This window comes from Rutidosis leptorrhynchoides, chromosome 4, assembly GCF_046630445.1.
Source record: "Rutidosis leptorrhynchoides isolate AG116_Rl617_1_P2 chromosome 4, CSIRO_AGI_Rlap_v1, whole genome shotgun sequence".
In the NCBI taxonomy this organism is placed as follows: domain Eukaryota; kingdom Viridiplantae; phylum Streptophyta; class Magnoliopsida; order Asterales; family Asteraceae; genus Rutidosis; species Rutidosis leptorrhynchoides.
The window spans coordinates 633443230-633460464 of NC_092336.1; the positions used below are offsets into that span (position 1 = coordinate 633443230).

The 17235-nt window shown below is 34.7% G+C and overlaps 2 protein-coding genes across 2 annotated transcripts; both read left to right on the forward strand.

Annotated features, from left to right (window-relative positions):
* The first annotated feature begins 393 nt into the window (after window positions 1-393).
* On the forward strand, window positions 394-1023 carry LOC139843129 (uncharacterized). Its single transcript, XM_071833202.1, has one exon. It carries the CDS (start codon window positions 394-396, stop codon window positions 1021-1023), a length of 630 nt encoding a protein of 209 aa, XP_071689303.1.
* Window positions 1024-3012: 1989 nt separating this feature from the next.
* LOC139843130 (palmitoyl-acyl carrier protein thioesterase, chloroplastic-like) lies at window positions 3013-12869 on the forward strand. Its single transcript, XM_071833203.1, has 6 exons — window positions 3013-3387; window positions 3480-3613; window positions 10467-10580; window positions 11972-12143; window positions 12472-12540; window positions 12633-12869. Exons 1-6 carry the CDS (start codon window positions 3013-3015, stop codon window positions 12867-12869), a joined length of 1101 nt encoding a protein of 366 aa, XP_071689304.1.
* Window positions 12870-17235: the final 4366 nt, after the last annotated feature.

Here is a 17235-nt window from a genome sequence, read left to right on the forward strand (position 1 = left end):
ATTATTCAAAGTATTTACGGGTCTAATGGCGGTTTGGATTCGGGGTCGGATACTTCTCTGCCCTCATCTTCAAGCCCTTGGCAAAAAATCATTGACACAGGTTCTTTCATCGACGGTCTTGGCATCGAATTCAGAAACTCGTTCAAGCGGGTTATTGGAAACGGTGCTGATACTAGCTTTTGGAACGATTACTGGGCTGGAAATTTCAAGCTCAGTGAGCGTTTCCCGAGACTTTACAGGTTAGATAACAATAAAAATTGCAGATTAATTGATCGGGTCGTGTGTATGGACGCTGCTGCTGTTTGAAGGTTAAACTGGGACTGGTCGCGGGTTTTAACGGGTAAATTACTACCTCAGGTTGCTGAATTGACAGAATTATGCTCGAGTATTGAGATGGACGAGTCAAAAGCCGACAGCTGGACCTGGCTTCTGTCTTCTTCGGGCTGCTTTTCTGTTCGTTCACTTTCGTGTCTCATCGAAGACCATGGGCAGCCCTCTCTGGCTACGGTTGAAGAAACTCTTCGTAATCGGTTAGTTCCAAAAAAACTCGAGGTCTTCGTTTGGAGAGCGATCAACAAACGATTACCGGTTAGGTGCGAACTCGATAAACGAGGAATTAATTTACATAGTCTTAGATGTCCACTTAGCGACGATGATTTGGAATCGGTTGAACACTTCTTGATTTTCTGCAAGCACGCTATGGACGTTTGGGATCAGATATATAATTGGTGTGGTTTGGGCAATTTTTCGAATCTTAGTATCAGTGAGATTTTACGAGGTAACTCTTCATGTAGAATGTCGTGTATTGGTAAGACGGTGTGGCAAGCAATTGAGTGGGTTGGTGCGTATTATATTTGGAAGAATCGCAACAACAAAGTATTTCGAGAAAAGAATTGGTCCGCTCCGGTGGCATTAAGTGAGATCCAGTTAATGTCTTTCGAGTGGATCTCCAATCATATGCGCGGTAGAAAGTTGGATTGGCTTACTTGGTTGACTAGTCTGAGCTCATATTTTTCGTTGTAATTGTTTGTAATTGTGTGTAATATTGTCTATGTGTGTTTGGGTTTGTATGCTCACAAACCCTTCTTTTCGTTTGGCCTTGTATTTTTGGGCCGGTCTAGTTGACCTTCCCGAACTCCTTGTTTCTCTTGTTTAATATAATCTTGCTTTTCAAAAAAAAAAAAAAAACATAAATACAAATAATTAGTGCCCTCTATTGTTTATTTTTTTTACAAACCTCAGCATGACCAATTAGATTATAAATAATTGGAGAGGTTTCTTTTCTAATCCATCCTTTTATATATGGAAGTTAGCAAAACCTTCAATATCAAAATTTTCTTTTTGATACTTTATTTTGAAAGTTAATGAATTAAAATAAGTTATTAAATGAATGGTAAATTAGACATTTCACCAAACTATTATAGATTGAAAAAATTTGTTAATACTGGCATGTGGGAGTATCTTTTTCCACAAATAAAATATATATACTCACCTTGAACCTGAAACTTATCGAAAGGATGCCAAGATCCAACTACCAAGTATTTAGACCACTCGCTATGTCATTACAATGATGATATCGTTGTCTTAGGTGGCAAACACAACGAGGGTGCCTGACCTTATCGACAGTTGGTTTGTAAGTTTTTGGAGTGTGATAAGGGTAAACCACGGAAACCACCACATTACAAGTTTACAACATCAAATAAAAATTTTTCTTTCCTTTTAATTTGAATGCATAATTTTTTTTATTCAACTACAATTACATATAAATCACATCTTACAACATTCTCCTATAACATTTATCATTAAAGACCTTTTATTGCCACAACATCCACAACACTTACCACATCAGTGTAATCTTCCTTATAACTCTAAAACACTACAACATTTATGTTTACTACAACGAATAATCTTAGTGATAATTAATTAATAGTCAATCTTATAACTTTAATTTAAAGATTAATTCTAATTTTCTACGGAGATTATTTTACAGCAAGCTAATATATACGTAGCTCACCATATATTCAATTTGCACATCTTCCTTTTCTATTAATTAATTAACTAATTTAATTTTAATTTTATTTTGCATAAACACAATGAATTCACACACATATTAAAAGTTATATATTTTCAATGAATATAATATATATATGTATGTATGTATGTATGTATGTATGTATGTATGTATGTATGTATGTATGTATGTATGTATGTATGTATGTATGTATGTATGTATGTATGTATGTATGTATGTATGTATGTATGTATGTATGTATGTATATGTATATGGGCAGGTTCAAACGAGAACCACTAAAAAGGTGAGAACTGCGAAACCTATTTAATTTAATAGTTTTTATGCGTTTAAATGCAACAAATTACATACAAATGCTAATTAATGCACATATCATTAACAAACATATATTCATTAGCTCAAATTACATGTTGAATTGTTAATTATATGAAACTGTTCACATGTTCGAAAACAAATATGCACATGTGAACGAGAAACTATATATTTAATTATATCGGTAAAATATAAATGTTTTTCAACTATTTTATGTTCATTCATACTCTTCATCAAGGTTTATGTGTGATTCAATGGTTACATGTGAAAATCTTTATAAATCAAAAGTTCTCGCAGTTCTCGCCTTTTTTGTGGTTCTCGTTTGAACTTATATATATATATATATATATATATATATATATATATATATATATATATATATATATATATATATATGTGTGTGTGTGTGTGTGTGTGTGTGTGTGTGTGTTCAACCTTGATTTAAACTCACAAATGGTCACCTCCATAGTGCTAGTTCATTGATCATTTACTACACAATATTTCTATTTAATTTATTTATAAAAATAAAAGAAAAAAAATCCATAACAAAAAAATATTTTCACTAAGCACCATGATTCCTATAAATAGTGAAGATACTTGTTAAGTTTACCTCAAAAAAAATATTTTCACATAACCACATCGTTAAGTTTTACACATACATAGTTGTCATCATGTCAGCCACCACAATATCATGCTTACAAATTTCTTCCAAACACAATATTAGCTTTGGTAACTTGTCATCTGCTAGTAAGCTTAGATGCAAGTTAGACAATGTAAATAAGTGTGGATTAAGTGATACTTCTTCTTTGTGTATGCAAGCTAAAAGCAATATTAGTGGAATAAATGATGCTTATTCATCACCATCTTCTTCTTCTTCTTTATCAACGACTACATTTGGTGTTATGGATAGCAATTTGCTTCTTTCGGAGATCCTTTTAGGGAGAATGGTATCCGACTACGTATTTCGTCAAGGTTATAAGATCAGATTATGGGAAACTGGACCAGGTCATGTAGCTTTATTAGAAACCTTAATGAATTTCATTCAGGTAACCGGCCTATATCACATAATCTTAACAAATTCTGTATATATATTGTTTTGTTTCACCGTACCTTGTGAACCGGATTGCTGGATTAATAGGAAGCGTTGGTTAATCGTGCGAGGTCAATCGGAGTTTTAAGTGATGACATGAATTCAACACGAGTAATGAGCAAACATAAACTAGTTTGGGTTGTGACAAAGCTTCAATTAGAAGTTGACCGTTATCCAACTTGGTATGTATGTTGATCACTCTTTCTTTGTACGGGTTAGTGCATGGGAATTTAGTTTATTTAAACTCAGATACTATAGTGTGTATTCATCATCATTTTGATCTATTACAAATACACATTTCAATATCGTTATTGTATACATCATGTGGTTCTAATAATCAGGGGCGGAGCTAGAAATTGAAGTTAATTGTCGCACTATGAGTATGTTTGGCAAAACTAACCGGTAGCTTTTAGCTTGTAGCTGGTAGCTTTTAGCTGATAGCTGGTAGCTGATAGTTTTTAGTTTTTTAAATATAATTTAGTGTTTGAAAGACTAACTGAATCTGTTAAATAAATAGAGAACGACAAAAAGCTAGAAGCTAATAGCTAAACGCTACTTCAAGTAGCTTTTAGCTTTTTCCTCATGTCTAAAAGCTTTAAGCCCCTCTAACCAAACGAAGCCTTTTATTAAATATGAGCTTTTTCATAAAAGTAGTTTTATTATTATTATTATTATTATTATTATTATTATTATTATTATTATTATTATTATGTGTTGGTGTTGTTGATAATATTAGAAGGAAATCCTTTTGTAGGTTTTCTATATGCTTTCTATGTGTGTTATCTGAAGCTGGGCAGGTATGTCTAGGCAGGGCCGGTCCCGAGAATTTGAGTGCCCGGGACGGTGCGAAGCAAAAGGGCCCCAAGACCCGTACAAGGATAATATTTTTTTTTGGGCCCAAGGATAATACAAGCAAAAAGGCCCAAAATTACATGGACTAGTATAAGGAAATTTTTTTTTTTGGGCCCCTTAAAAAATTGGGCCCTGAACATATGTCCACCTTGTACCCCGCATTGGGCCGCCCCTGTGTCTAGGTATGGGTTTGCAAGCGTATGTTATGTGTGTCTGGGTATGTAGGTGTAATGTATGTATGTTTAGGTATAGTTGTATGCTTATCGCGGCATGTATGCATGTTAAGGTATGTATATGTAAGTACGTATGTATGTGGGTATGTAGGCTTATGCATGTAGGCATGTGTATGTATGTATGTATGTATGTATGTATGTATGTATGTGTATGTATGTGTATGTATGTATGTATGTATGTATGTATGTATGTATGTGGGTATGCATGTATGTATTTATATTTATGTATGTATGCTTATATTTGTTTATGTATATCTTCGCATCGTTCGGTGCATCTTGGGGCCATTATGGCCGAGGACGACCTCCTCTGCCGTTGAGCTTGGGTGATTTCCTTTTTAGTCATGTGGTTTCGGGGATGTCTACCGTAAAGTTGCATGAGTGGTGTTTGGTCTCTTAGGGTGGTCGGCTCTTTGCTTGCGCAACAACTTTCACTTGGCACGCATTTCGAGTGCTGTTTCCAATGCCATTCGGCTCTATTAATTTAGGCAACATCAAACGTCGTCCTATCGGTGAATTGACTGCCTCGTAAAGCCTAAATCGAATTCCCAACTGACTTTGAAACCCATGGAAACTTGATTCTACCATTTTCATGGTGTTTTTTTAAATTTTTTATTTTTTATTTTTTTCATGGTGTCTCAATATTTTTTTTATTTTTGATTTTTTTTTACTATTTAAAAAAAAAAAGAAATTTCCTACTTTTTGGCCGGTGGTCCACTCGGAATCAATCTCCTTATCTGTCGAATAGAGAGAGGGATGACTTTCTCTACTTTTGTTAGTGTTTTCACTCTGGATGGAGAAATGACTTGTTTCTATTCTCGGATAGGAGAATGATTGTCAACATCTCACCTCCCTCATACACCACTCATGTAGTATTGAGTTTGTTGTTGTTGTTATTGTTGTTGTTGTTGTTGAGCTTTTTCATAAAAGATTCTCTTCCGTACAGATGATACCTCAAACACCTTTCCCAAAAACCAACCACCCCTTTCAAATTTCAAACGCCTCATCCACCGTCGTCAATGGCTCTTTTGCCGTCGGTATTCCAATTTCCAGCTAAAACGACTGTGGTCCTCTCGATCCAGCCCCTAAAGAGTTGAATCTCACGAATTTGCTTCAATCTTTCGAGCCCCTTGTACCTAACCTCGATAATCTCAATGTTTCTTTCCCTGATCCGGCAGCCATGGACGGCTCTGCTCCGGCGAAGAAATCTGATCGGTGTCGAAGGGTCGGTCAAAAATAGCCTAATTACTCTACTTTAGATAGGGTAAGCAGGATTCATTCTACGGGAAATATTGGTTAACAGCAAGCAATTTCAGGATTGATTTGTTTGTTTACCTAAGAGCTACTAAGATTAATCAACTAAATTAAAGCTTAAAACTTAAACTAGAGTGCAATTGAGAGTGTTGAGATGTAAACAATGAGATTAAAAACTTTTATCCTTTCACAATCCCAATCTAGCATGCATTCATTCAAACAAGTATTATGTTTACCAAGTATTGATCAAATCTCATAGACAAGACTTCTTAAGTTCATCAATTCTATTATCTTGGGATTGAACTATGCAACCTAGACAATACCTAATCTAATTAACACTAAGTTGGATCAAGAACACAATGTTAAATCACAATAATTCAACTTGCAATAACAAAAACATAGAACTTGCATCAATCAATAATTGATTTGGTTTACAATATCATAATCCACAAGTATTAAAACATCATAAACCACATAACTTGAATGAAATCATGCATGTTTAATTGTTCATGGAAAGGATAAAGTTAAGAAAACTAGCCAAACATGTTGTTGATGATGACCATGAAGATTCTTGGAGATTGTATGATGAACAACACTTGAATCTTAGCTTGAATCCTTGAGCAATGATGATTTTGGTGTGTTATTGTGTATTTAAGGTTGATCTCTGCACTCAAAACTGATGGAAAAAGTGTTCTTTTCGTAACCCTAATGCTCCCTTTATATAGGGTTATATTACTTGATCACAAAACTAAAATTCGTAACTCCCGGCATCAAAGATTTTGTATGGGCGTAATTTACGCCAGGTCTGATGTATTTTACGCCAGTGTTAATTCCCATGTGGCATATTTTTACTCCAGAAACTTAATTTTTCCCTTAAACTGATCTGAGATGTGGCGTAATTTACTCCAGGACTGGCGTATTTTACGTCAGTGTTAATTTCCTGGTACCAATTTTGATCTCTTTATTCTTGTCCGCAATTTGCCTTTAAATGTCGTTTTCTATCTCGTTTCGCGCCAATCTCTTTTCTCACCTTTAAAACACAAAACCTCATCAAAGTATCTCATTTTTTCACTCAACTATGGTTACTTTTACGTTATTAAGCATAAACGATCGTGTCAAATAAGGACCGATCAAAATCTACTTCATATCCTGTTCAAGACGCTTCTACAGTTTTTATAGGAATACTGGTTAAACCATCACTCGTCATATGCTTGAGTCGATTTTTGAAAAGGTTGGCACACTTCTCGAAATCAAGTTTTGGCCTAGTCTTCGCTATGCTTTCGTCTCTTACAAGGAAGATTCTGACACTATCACTGCCGTGGCTACGTTGAATAGTTCAATGGTGTTTGGTCGACCCATTTATGTGGGTTGGCCAACACGCAAGTCACGCATCTCGTGTTCAGGCAGAACGAAAGCCCTCTCAACTACCAAGATACGGTGTACGTTATCTCTTAATCATTGTGTTACCTCTCATCTCGATCGATGTATCATCTTGGCGGATTCTTTAACGCTGTTGTTTTCCAAAGTTACTAATTTGGTTGTTAAAGATGAGGTTTATGTTACTCATATCTCCATATATGGCTATTTTGGATGTTTAGTTTCGTGTAGGATGATATTAGTTTCGACCGACTTTTATGTGCCTCCTCATGTTTGTTCGATTTTGTCTTTCTGTTTTCTATCTTGGCCGGTTGTTTTTTTCGTTTTGCTTGGGTTGAATTGAAAGGTATTCTGGCTTCATATGTTTAGGACAAGAATGCTTTATTGACCGCCAAGTTATTTGGTGAGGTTGTTTCAGTTGCTGAGGTCACGACTAATTTGGATAATTTTGGTTCGTTGTACGTTTTTATCAAGTCCAAATAGGTTAAGCATATCCATAACTTGGTAACCGTTCATTTCGATTACTAGTTTTTTTCATCCTCGCAAGTGTGGGTTAACGAAGTTGGTGACATTTCGGTTATTGATCGGGTAGAGTGTGAGTTTTTGTCTCTGGATGATGTGGCTAGATTGAATCGGCATGTTACTTTGAGTCAAGTTGTGGTAAATGAATCTGTTGAAGATGCCATTGCTACTATTGTTGAAAAAGTTGGGGAGGTTGATCCTCTATAAGTTTCTACTCATGCTCCTTTACTGGTTTGGCCTCGGAGTGTTTTGATTCAATTGATACTCCTGTCGTGGTGAATCAAAGGATTGGGGTGGACGCGGGTGGCTCGAAGAAGTCAGTTGGCGACGGTTTTATGAAAGCAAGGGTAAACAATCTTGCGGTAATGATAGGAGGGATTCTCCTCCGTATTCAGTCCATTTTGGTGTGATCGATAATGCTTTTAGGGATGAAAGTGTTGGTCCTAAGTGTAAAAAAGGCGAATTGACAAAGTTTTGAAGTCAACTACATGTAACGGGAGGACTAGTGCTCTTCTTGATAATTTGGCCAACGTTGCTACGGGTAATAGCGTGGGTAGAAAGTTTTGTATTTGTGCGGATACGACGTGTAAAGGTTTTTGCCGGGGTTAGCATGTTCATGCGCATGTAAGTGGTCAAGACGAAAGATAAAGGTGGGGCCAAGACGAAAGATAAAGTTAAGAAGAAGAACGTGATTGATAGCTCGTTTTGTTTACATGATTGTAGTGATGATGACGAAGTAGGGGCGGCGATTCAAAAAACCTTCATTGACAACCAAAGAGATGGTGCATGTAAGTGGTCATACATGGGTTCTGGGTCGGGCCGGGTTTTAGATAGGGGTTGACTAGTTTAGGAAAGATGGTTTCATTTCCACCCTGGCGGAAACTTCCACCAGTGATGGAATCGGAATTGAGTCGACTTTTTCGTTCAAGGCTAATGTGGGTGTCGATGTCGACAACAACAACATTGGCGATTGTTAGGTTAGTGGCTTTGTCATTATTTAGTCGGTTGGTTTGTAGGTTTATTTTTCATATCTTGTGATTATAGATTGTGTTTTTCGTTAATTCATGGTGAAGCTCGAGTTTAGTTAGCTTTAGGTCGGTTTCGTTGGTTGGGCTAGTTTTCAGCTTTCGAGCCTTGTCTGTGCTCCTTGTTGTATCTTTGTTTTCTTTTTCTCTTTTCGAGATAAAGATTTGTTATAAAGTTTTCGTTTTTTTGCCAAAAAAAGAAGAAGCTAAAAGCTCCAATAAAGTCGTCTCAAACATAGCCTATAATAAAAGATATTGCCTGTATCGGGTGAGATTCAATTTGGGTACAGCCAACCCAGGTTCGATTCTCACGCCAAGCGGGTGTTTCCAACCCTTGATGGTACTGCCAACATCAATGTGATTTGAGAAGGTCTCAGAGGGTTTTTCCCAACCTTCGATAGTACTGCCAACTTCGTTGCGAATTGGGTTTCCTCCTAACGTGTGTGGGTGACATATGATCGAAGGTGGTTAAGTCCCAGAGGTGATATCCGATATCGCCGTTCGAAAAAAAGATATAACGTGTAGTAAGAAAAGATGAAATGTCAATAAATTGTAAAAAAAATATTACAAATTAGTATATATGCATAACTTATGTTTAAACATTGAATAAAGGTGTATGCCCTAAGCCACTCGGTTTAATTCAAAGTACACCGGGTACCCAATACATTGCTGATGTGTGAAAAGTTGCCTTTTAACGCGTGTGTGGATGAAAAATGAGAGTATTCGATTTCAAAATAGTCGTTAAAAAATGTTTAAACATTATTGATAAAAAAAAAAAAAATCCTAATAACTCGCTTTGAAATTTGAATTCAATAATTTCAATTTCTAGGTGTTTTATTTGGTTAAATTAATTATACTAGTGAAATGACCCGTGAAATCACGGGTTTGTTTAAATGAAACAGTTTAACGATGTGTTTTATGTATTAAGTGAACCTAAATGTTAAAGTCATTTAGTTTAATGACCCGTGGAACCACATATTCCGACTAAGAAACTTGTTATTGTTTTTACGAAAATATTGATATACTTAACTTAGTCAGAATAAACGAACTACATTTATTCTCCCACCATTTACTTTCAATTTTGAACACAATTATTATTTTTCTTATCATAAAATTTACATTACAACATTTACATGTATTTCGCATATATATGTAACGTAATTAATTCCGTAAAGAAAACATATATTTGAATAATAATAATAATAATATAATATACTCCCTCCGTCCGACTACAAGCAAGCATGAATAATTGCCGCTAAAAAAATTAGGGCATAAAGACGTATCACATTAAGATTGAATAAATGAGTAAATATGATGAGTTTATATATTTAAAATGGGCTCATATGATATAATCATATTTAAGTGGGTAAATATGTTATTATTAAAGTTAAGAAGGGTATATATGATAAAAATTCTAAGTAAATAATAAAATATTTAATTTATGTTAATGACATCATCAAGATTGCTTAGATTTTTTTCTTTTTAATTTTGATTTTTTCTTAACAAAGAAAATAACCTAATAATAACATTATCATTATAGAATTTTAATAGAAACTATAGATGACCAAGTTTTTGCTTTTAGATTCAAAAATCAAAATGATGATGATGATGTATTTATTTAATGAAAATATTATACTGTAATTAAGAACAACATTAACCTCGTACAATACAGGGATGATGTCGTACAAGTAGAAATACAGTAATGTTTAACTTCACCATAACCTGATGCGTTTTTTTTTTTTTTTTTTTTTTTTTTTTGCTGAAATTCAATTCAGGGATGATGTCGTATATGTAGATCATTGGGGTTCTACATCCGGCAAAAATGCTATGTGTGGTACGTGGTTGATTCGCGATTCTCAAACAGGCGAAATATTAGTAAAAGCTTCAAGGTAATTAAAAACAATCTCTTACGTTAAGGGATCAAATGAGAACTTTTTTTGTGTGAAAACCCTGAGAACTCAAAAATACACTGAAATTCGAGCAAAAAATAGGACACAGACGAACAAAAATTTGATATTCGAACAAAAATTGTGATATTCGAACAAAAATGTGTTCTACATTTTTGAAATTCGAACGCAAAAATGTAGAACATATAGGTAGTCGAACAAAAATTTTGATATTCGAACAAAAATGCGTTCTACATTTTTTTTCGATTTTTTTTTTTTTGCTCGACTATGAAATTTTTGTTCGTCCGTGTTTTGTATTTTTGCTCGAATTCCATTTTTTTTTGCTCGAATTTAAGTGTTTTTTGGAGTTCCTAGAGTTCTCACACTAAAAAAGTTCTCACTGGATCTTCTCTACACACACACACACACACACACACACACACACACACACACACACACACACACACACATATATATATATATATATATATATATATATATATATATATATATATATATATATATATATATATATATATATATAGTGGTAGGATCAAGAGGGAAGTAACCAATCGGGGGAAGCGGGGGGAAGCAAAATCTTTTTTTTTTTCGTTTTTTGAAAAAACTTTGTTCACGAACATTATAGATGAGATGAAAATATGAACATTTAGTAGAGACACTTTGTGATAAATGTTTTTATTTTGGCGGGAAAACGCTCGAAGAAGTAATATATAACAATTATCATGTTTTTCGAGCGTATGTTGATGTTTTAGCTATTGGGATTTAGATATTAGGGTTTAGATATTAGGGTTTATAGGGTTTAGATATTAGGGTTTTGAAATTTAGGGTTTAGGGTTTAGATTTAGGGTTTAGATTTAGGATTTAGATTGAGTTTTTAACACGAACGGTTTAGAGTTTAGGATTTAGGGTTTAGGGTTTGGTGTTTTGGGTTTATGGAATAAACCCAAAACACCAAACCCTAAACCTTAAACCCTAAACTCTAAATCGGGCTAAATTTTATTTCACAAAACATGAAGAAAAAAAAAAGACGTTCATATTCTTCACGAACAATATTATCTTGAATGTTATTTTTGTCGATCATTTTCCCGCCTAAATAATAACATTCATCACGAAGTGTCTCTTCTAAATGTTCATATTTTCGTGTGATCTTGATGCTGGGAAAAAAAAATTCCAAAAAAAAAACGAAAAAAAAAAATTTTGCTTCCCCCCGCTTCCCCCTGATTGGTTACTTCCCCATTGATCATGCCCCTATATATATATATATATATATATATATATATATATATATATATATATATATATATATATATATATATATATATATATATATATATATATATAGTAGCATAATATATTTTTGCTTTGTTATATAGTCATTGGATCGTGATGAACAAAGAGACAAGAAGATTATGTAAAATTCCAGATGATGTTCGAGTTGAGTTAGCGCCCACCACTATCGATACACCACCGGTGATCCAAGAAAACGATATACAATATAAAAAGTTCGATACCAACGAAATTGTTCATGTTCGCCATGGTTTATTGGTGAGTTACTTAAATTTATATACTCCTTTAACACAGAGCCGTCCCGTTAAAATTATGGATCCTGTTCAGCAAATACAAACAATGCCTTTTATATAACAAAAATTTTCATATGTATATTAATAAATTCAATAATACTAATAATATCATCAGTACTAACATCTTTCGATTTGTTCATAATATACATGTTGGGTTATTCTTGAGCCTCTTTGGATATGGACTCTTTGCGACAGCACACTTAGCACATCCCTAAATCTGCCCCCAGCTTTAACATTATTGGCCTAGATTACTACATTAATAATTAATATATGAGCTTCAATTTTGTATGAAGGCTACATGGAAAGATTTGGATGCGAATCAACATGTTAATAATGTGAAATATACAGGGTGGATCCTTGAGGTAATGAGTAATGACCGATTTAATTAGTTAATACACTAATTAATAATATATTAACACATGAAATTAATAACGTAAGACACTTGTTATTGTAGAGTGTTCCAGATTGGATTATGGAAAAGTATGAGCTTGAAAGCATGACTTTAGAATTTCGTCGAGAGTGCATGAAAGGTAGTGTGGTACAGTCACAAACTTTGGTACTCGAGAACGACAACTCAAGCGAAAGAGTTGATTGCCAACATCAACTACAATTCGAGGGTGGCAGTAGCGGTGTGATCTTGAAAGGAATGACTATATGGCGGCCAAAACGTGAATATTATCTTTCTCAATAAAGTCTATTTGTTATTCACTTGTTTAAGTGTTATACCCTTTATCCGTTGCTAATACTATGACTATGATATGAGGGTGAAGTCAAAGTATATTGCTTCCCCGGTTAGATGATTTTTAATAAAATTGTTTTTCTTTCTGTGTTTATGAACATTTGAAATAGATGAAGAAATTAATTAATCTAACTGAACTTGCCGGGCATAGCTCAACGGTTCACCTCATGTACTTTGTGTTATGAGATAGGGAGAGGTCATGGATTCGATCCTTAGAGATGTCACGATTTTTCTTAAACCAATTGAACACCAATAATGGTGGTATATATTGACCATATAGGGTGATTTTTACAGGATTCGTTCACGGACCTCTACCCGGAATACTGCCCAAATGGATGTGTTCTCGGGTACCATCGACCGGGTTTGGGTTTTTCGCCCGAACGTGTGTGTTACGTGCAAATGATGAGGGTCGTTACGTTGAAATAAATGATCTACTGATACCAAAAAATCTCCGTTAAAACAAAATAATAAACTATGTTGTTGTGTGGCATGCATATATTATTGATAATAACACAACCATCCAAATTTACGTCAATGGTTGCCCGATAACGAGCAATTCCTTGTTCTCGACGATGGCGCCTTTATTAGCGCGGCCTCCCAAGACATCTGGCTCTACCTCCCTCTCCATCACGCTAAGCTATCTAGCAAATTATATCTCTTATTTTTGATTTTGGACCGTTCGAATGATTTCATTTTAGAAGGAACGAGTTGGACATGCTTGCACGTTACTGCGGGAAATAGTTCCGATTCACACACCGATTTTATAAAAAATAAAAATAAAATTTAAAAGTAAAAAAAAATTGAAAGCACAATTTGAACGACTAAAATGACAACGAATCTATCACTTTAGCATATAGGTATAATAACTAAGTATTAAAAGGAGTCTGGATAAATTACAAAATGTGTATAAAGTTTATAATTTGTAAAAGGTATAACAGATTTTACACAAATTTTATTATTGTTGTTATACTAAAATATTTGAGTATTGAGAATGAATATATGTATACACTTTTTTGGGCCTTGAGTTCATAAGTATTGTGTTGTTAGAACTTAACCAGGCCCATAAGTGGATCAATTTAATCCCACGCTTTCTAATACTCCGTAAGTATTCTAAAAAAGAGTGGGCCAATAGCCTAGTGGCGAATGACTCACTCCCCCTTAGGGGATGTGAGGGTTCGATTCCCACTAGGTGAGAATTTTTCAAATAATTGGATCAAAAACCATTCTTATCGGGCCTAAATGATCCCTTGGTCCCACGCATGCGAAGATTGAAACAATGACAATGCAGGTTCGTTTATCGGGCCTGGCATGTTGTGGGGAAATGGGTGTGTTTCGCCAGGCTCCAGTGGGCTACCGGGGACCGTTGGATGGGTTGACAAAGTCAACACAGGGCTAACATGTCCCTGCCGATACACATGTTTTTTTGAAACAAAGTATTCTCAAAAATCACTACCAAAACAACTCACTTCTTCCGTTATATACAGGCGCCGCTGGCAATACCATCGTCGCCGGTCATTGTAACGCCGGCGCCATTGTCTAACCGTCGACCTTTGTTACATCTTTTGACTTTCCGATTCCTCCAGCCTTCCCACAGATGTTCAGATCGTCTTCTCTTTTTTACACCACCACTACCTTTCTTTTTTTCGACCAACGTGCGTCTACTGGCAGGTGGCTGATGGAGGCTGTGGCAGGTGGCTGAAGGTGGTAGAGTGGTAGTGGTGATGGTGGTGACTGGAGGTACAGTGTTGGAGGTGGCAGGATATATGCTAGTGTGTAGGCGGTAATTTAGTGTAGGTGGAAAATAAGTGATCACTAAATAGAGAAAGTAGAATGACTAATTGTCCATGTGAACAGTGAAAGGTCACCAGTTTAGTATATAATATACTCCGTATAACATATAATATGTAATATTGCTAATGATGATGATAACCCTAAGGTCTCCTAACGCGTGTGTGAGTGACAAATGAGAGTATTCGATGTCGATATCGTCGTTTAAAAAAAATAATCAACTATTTTCTAGAAAATAATTACCCTATGTACCACTATTTATTGTATTAATTAAATAATTAATGATAACTCTAATAATTGTTATTAGAAAAATCTTTCTAAAAAAGAGTGATACTGTCTACCCTTTTGTTTTTCTTTTAACTTTTCTCAACTACTTTTTTTCAAATTAATTCCAATTTCACTATAAATATACTACCAACCATTATTTCACACAATTCACACTCTCTATGTGTGTGTGTGTGTTATAAACTTCATTGTTTATATATACAAGGCTAACATGAGAGATGAAAATTACGTAACTACGAGTAATAATTAGCTGGACGTGAGACTCGTCTTGAACTCATGACCCCTACTTTATATTACTAGACAAATATCACGGTCTTAGTGTGTATACAATAACTAAATGAGATCTTTGATTAGAACTGAACATGGTTTAGATGGCTACATTAATCAATTTATTTATTACTCTGTATATAATTATTGTCTCCGAGTCAGTGGCGAAAACAGAAATTTTTTTCACCCGGGACGAAATTTTTTTAAAACGTAGCAACATTTGTGTGTAAAATATGGAGTTTTTTGGGCAAAATATGGAGTTTTTTGGGCAAAATTTGAAGGATTTTTGGCAAAATTTGAAGGCTTGGAGCAAAATATGGAGGCTTTGGGGCAAAAAAAATTTTCACGGCAAAATTGAAAAACCCAAATTGCAAATTCAATGGGGGCGACTGCCCCCGCTTGCCCCTATGTGCCTCCGCACTGCTCCGTGTTTGATTTGATTGGTTACATTAATCAATTTCCTTTCAAGGCATGCATTCCTTACTATAATATACGTTTAGAATGCAATACTTAATACTAAGGTTATGTTTATATGGTTTTGTTAATGTATGCCTTTGTGGCATACATTAACGTGCACTTATTGTACTCACAATTTCAATATATATCGAAATTTGTATTTAATACTCATTAATTCAATTCACTACAAAGTATTTATCATGTCTATGAATGCATTAATAAAAATCATGATAAATAAAAAAAATTACACGTTTATTAATGCACATTAACATATGCTATGGGAGCATACATTAACAAACCCTTAAAATTTATATATTTAAGTTTTTTTTTTTTTGGCAAAAGGAAAAATATATTACTTTTCAAATGGCATACACTAGGCTGGATATACCCAAAGCCCAAAACAAACAATACAATACAAAAACAAAAAACCCATGCTAACACTACATAGCAACAAACCTAGAATTCAAAATTTTCAATTTCCACATAGCAGCAGCCTTCATCACTGCAGGGGACATTTTGACATTGAAAGTCTGCAATTTCATCTGCACATATTTGAAGATTACATCACTTAAAACACTAACAGGCCTGCTTTCATTTCTGAACACGCGATGATTTCTTTCCTGCCAAATATAGTATAAACTAGCTGCAAATACCAACCTATTAAGAATACTCCAAATATTATTCATATGAGGATATTGAGACATAGCCTGCACAATTTGAGAAAATTGGTTTGGAATCCCCCTGAACAACAGAAACCTCTTCAAATTGTTCCAAACTTCCAAACTATATTCACACTTGAAGAATAAATGGTCTATGGAATCTCTCTCCTTATCACAAAAAACACATTTGAGATTAGCATTTGGCAGCCATTGATGAATTCTATCTTGAGTTTGCAGTCTTTTTAAAACAGCAAGCCATAGAATAAATGCCATCTTGGGGTCAAATTACTTAAACCAAATAATATGACTCCATTCCACAGTACTAGAATTAGTACTATAATCTTTCCATACTTGCTGAGCTGAAAAAGGCACCCTTTTACCAGCATTATCTACCCATAGGAAGCAATCGACACCATTTATGCTTTGAACATCAATGTGCAGTTTCACTTTATCTCTAAGGCTCAATAAGTGTTTCCAACCCCAGCTATCATCATACATAGAAGAAATATCCCAAAAACTTGAATCTTTAAGCTTAACTAAATTGACCCATTTACCCCACAAGGTGTCTTTTTGGGTAAGCACTCTCCAGATATGTTTTATAATCAATGTTTCATTCCATTCTTTCAAGTTTTTAATACCTAGACCACCCTGATCCTTAGGCCTACAAACACTCTTCCATGAAACTTTAGCTTTTCCTTTTGAATTAACATCTTGGCACCATAAAAAGCCTTTAAGAGCCCTTTCAATGTCTTGAATGACTCCCTGAGGCAGAACATATACAGACATCCAGTATATCTGCATAGCAGCCAAAACAGAAGTAACAAGTTGTAATCTTCCAGCATAAGTCACTTTAAACTCCTTTT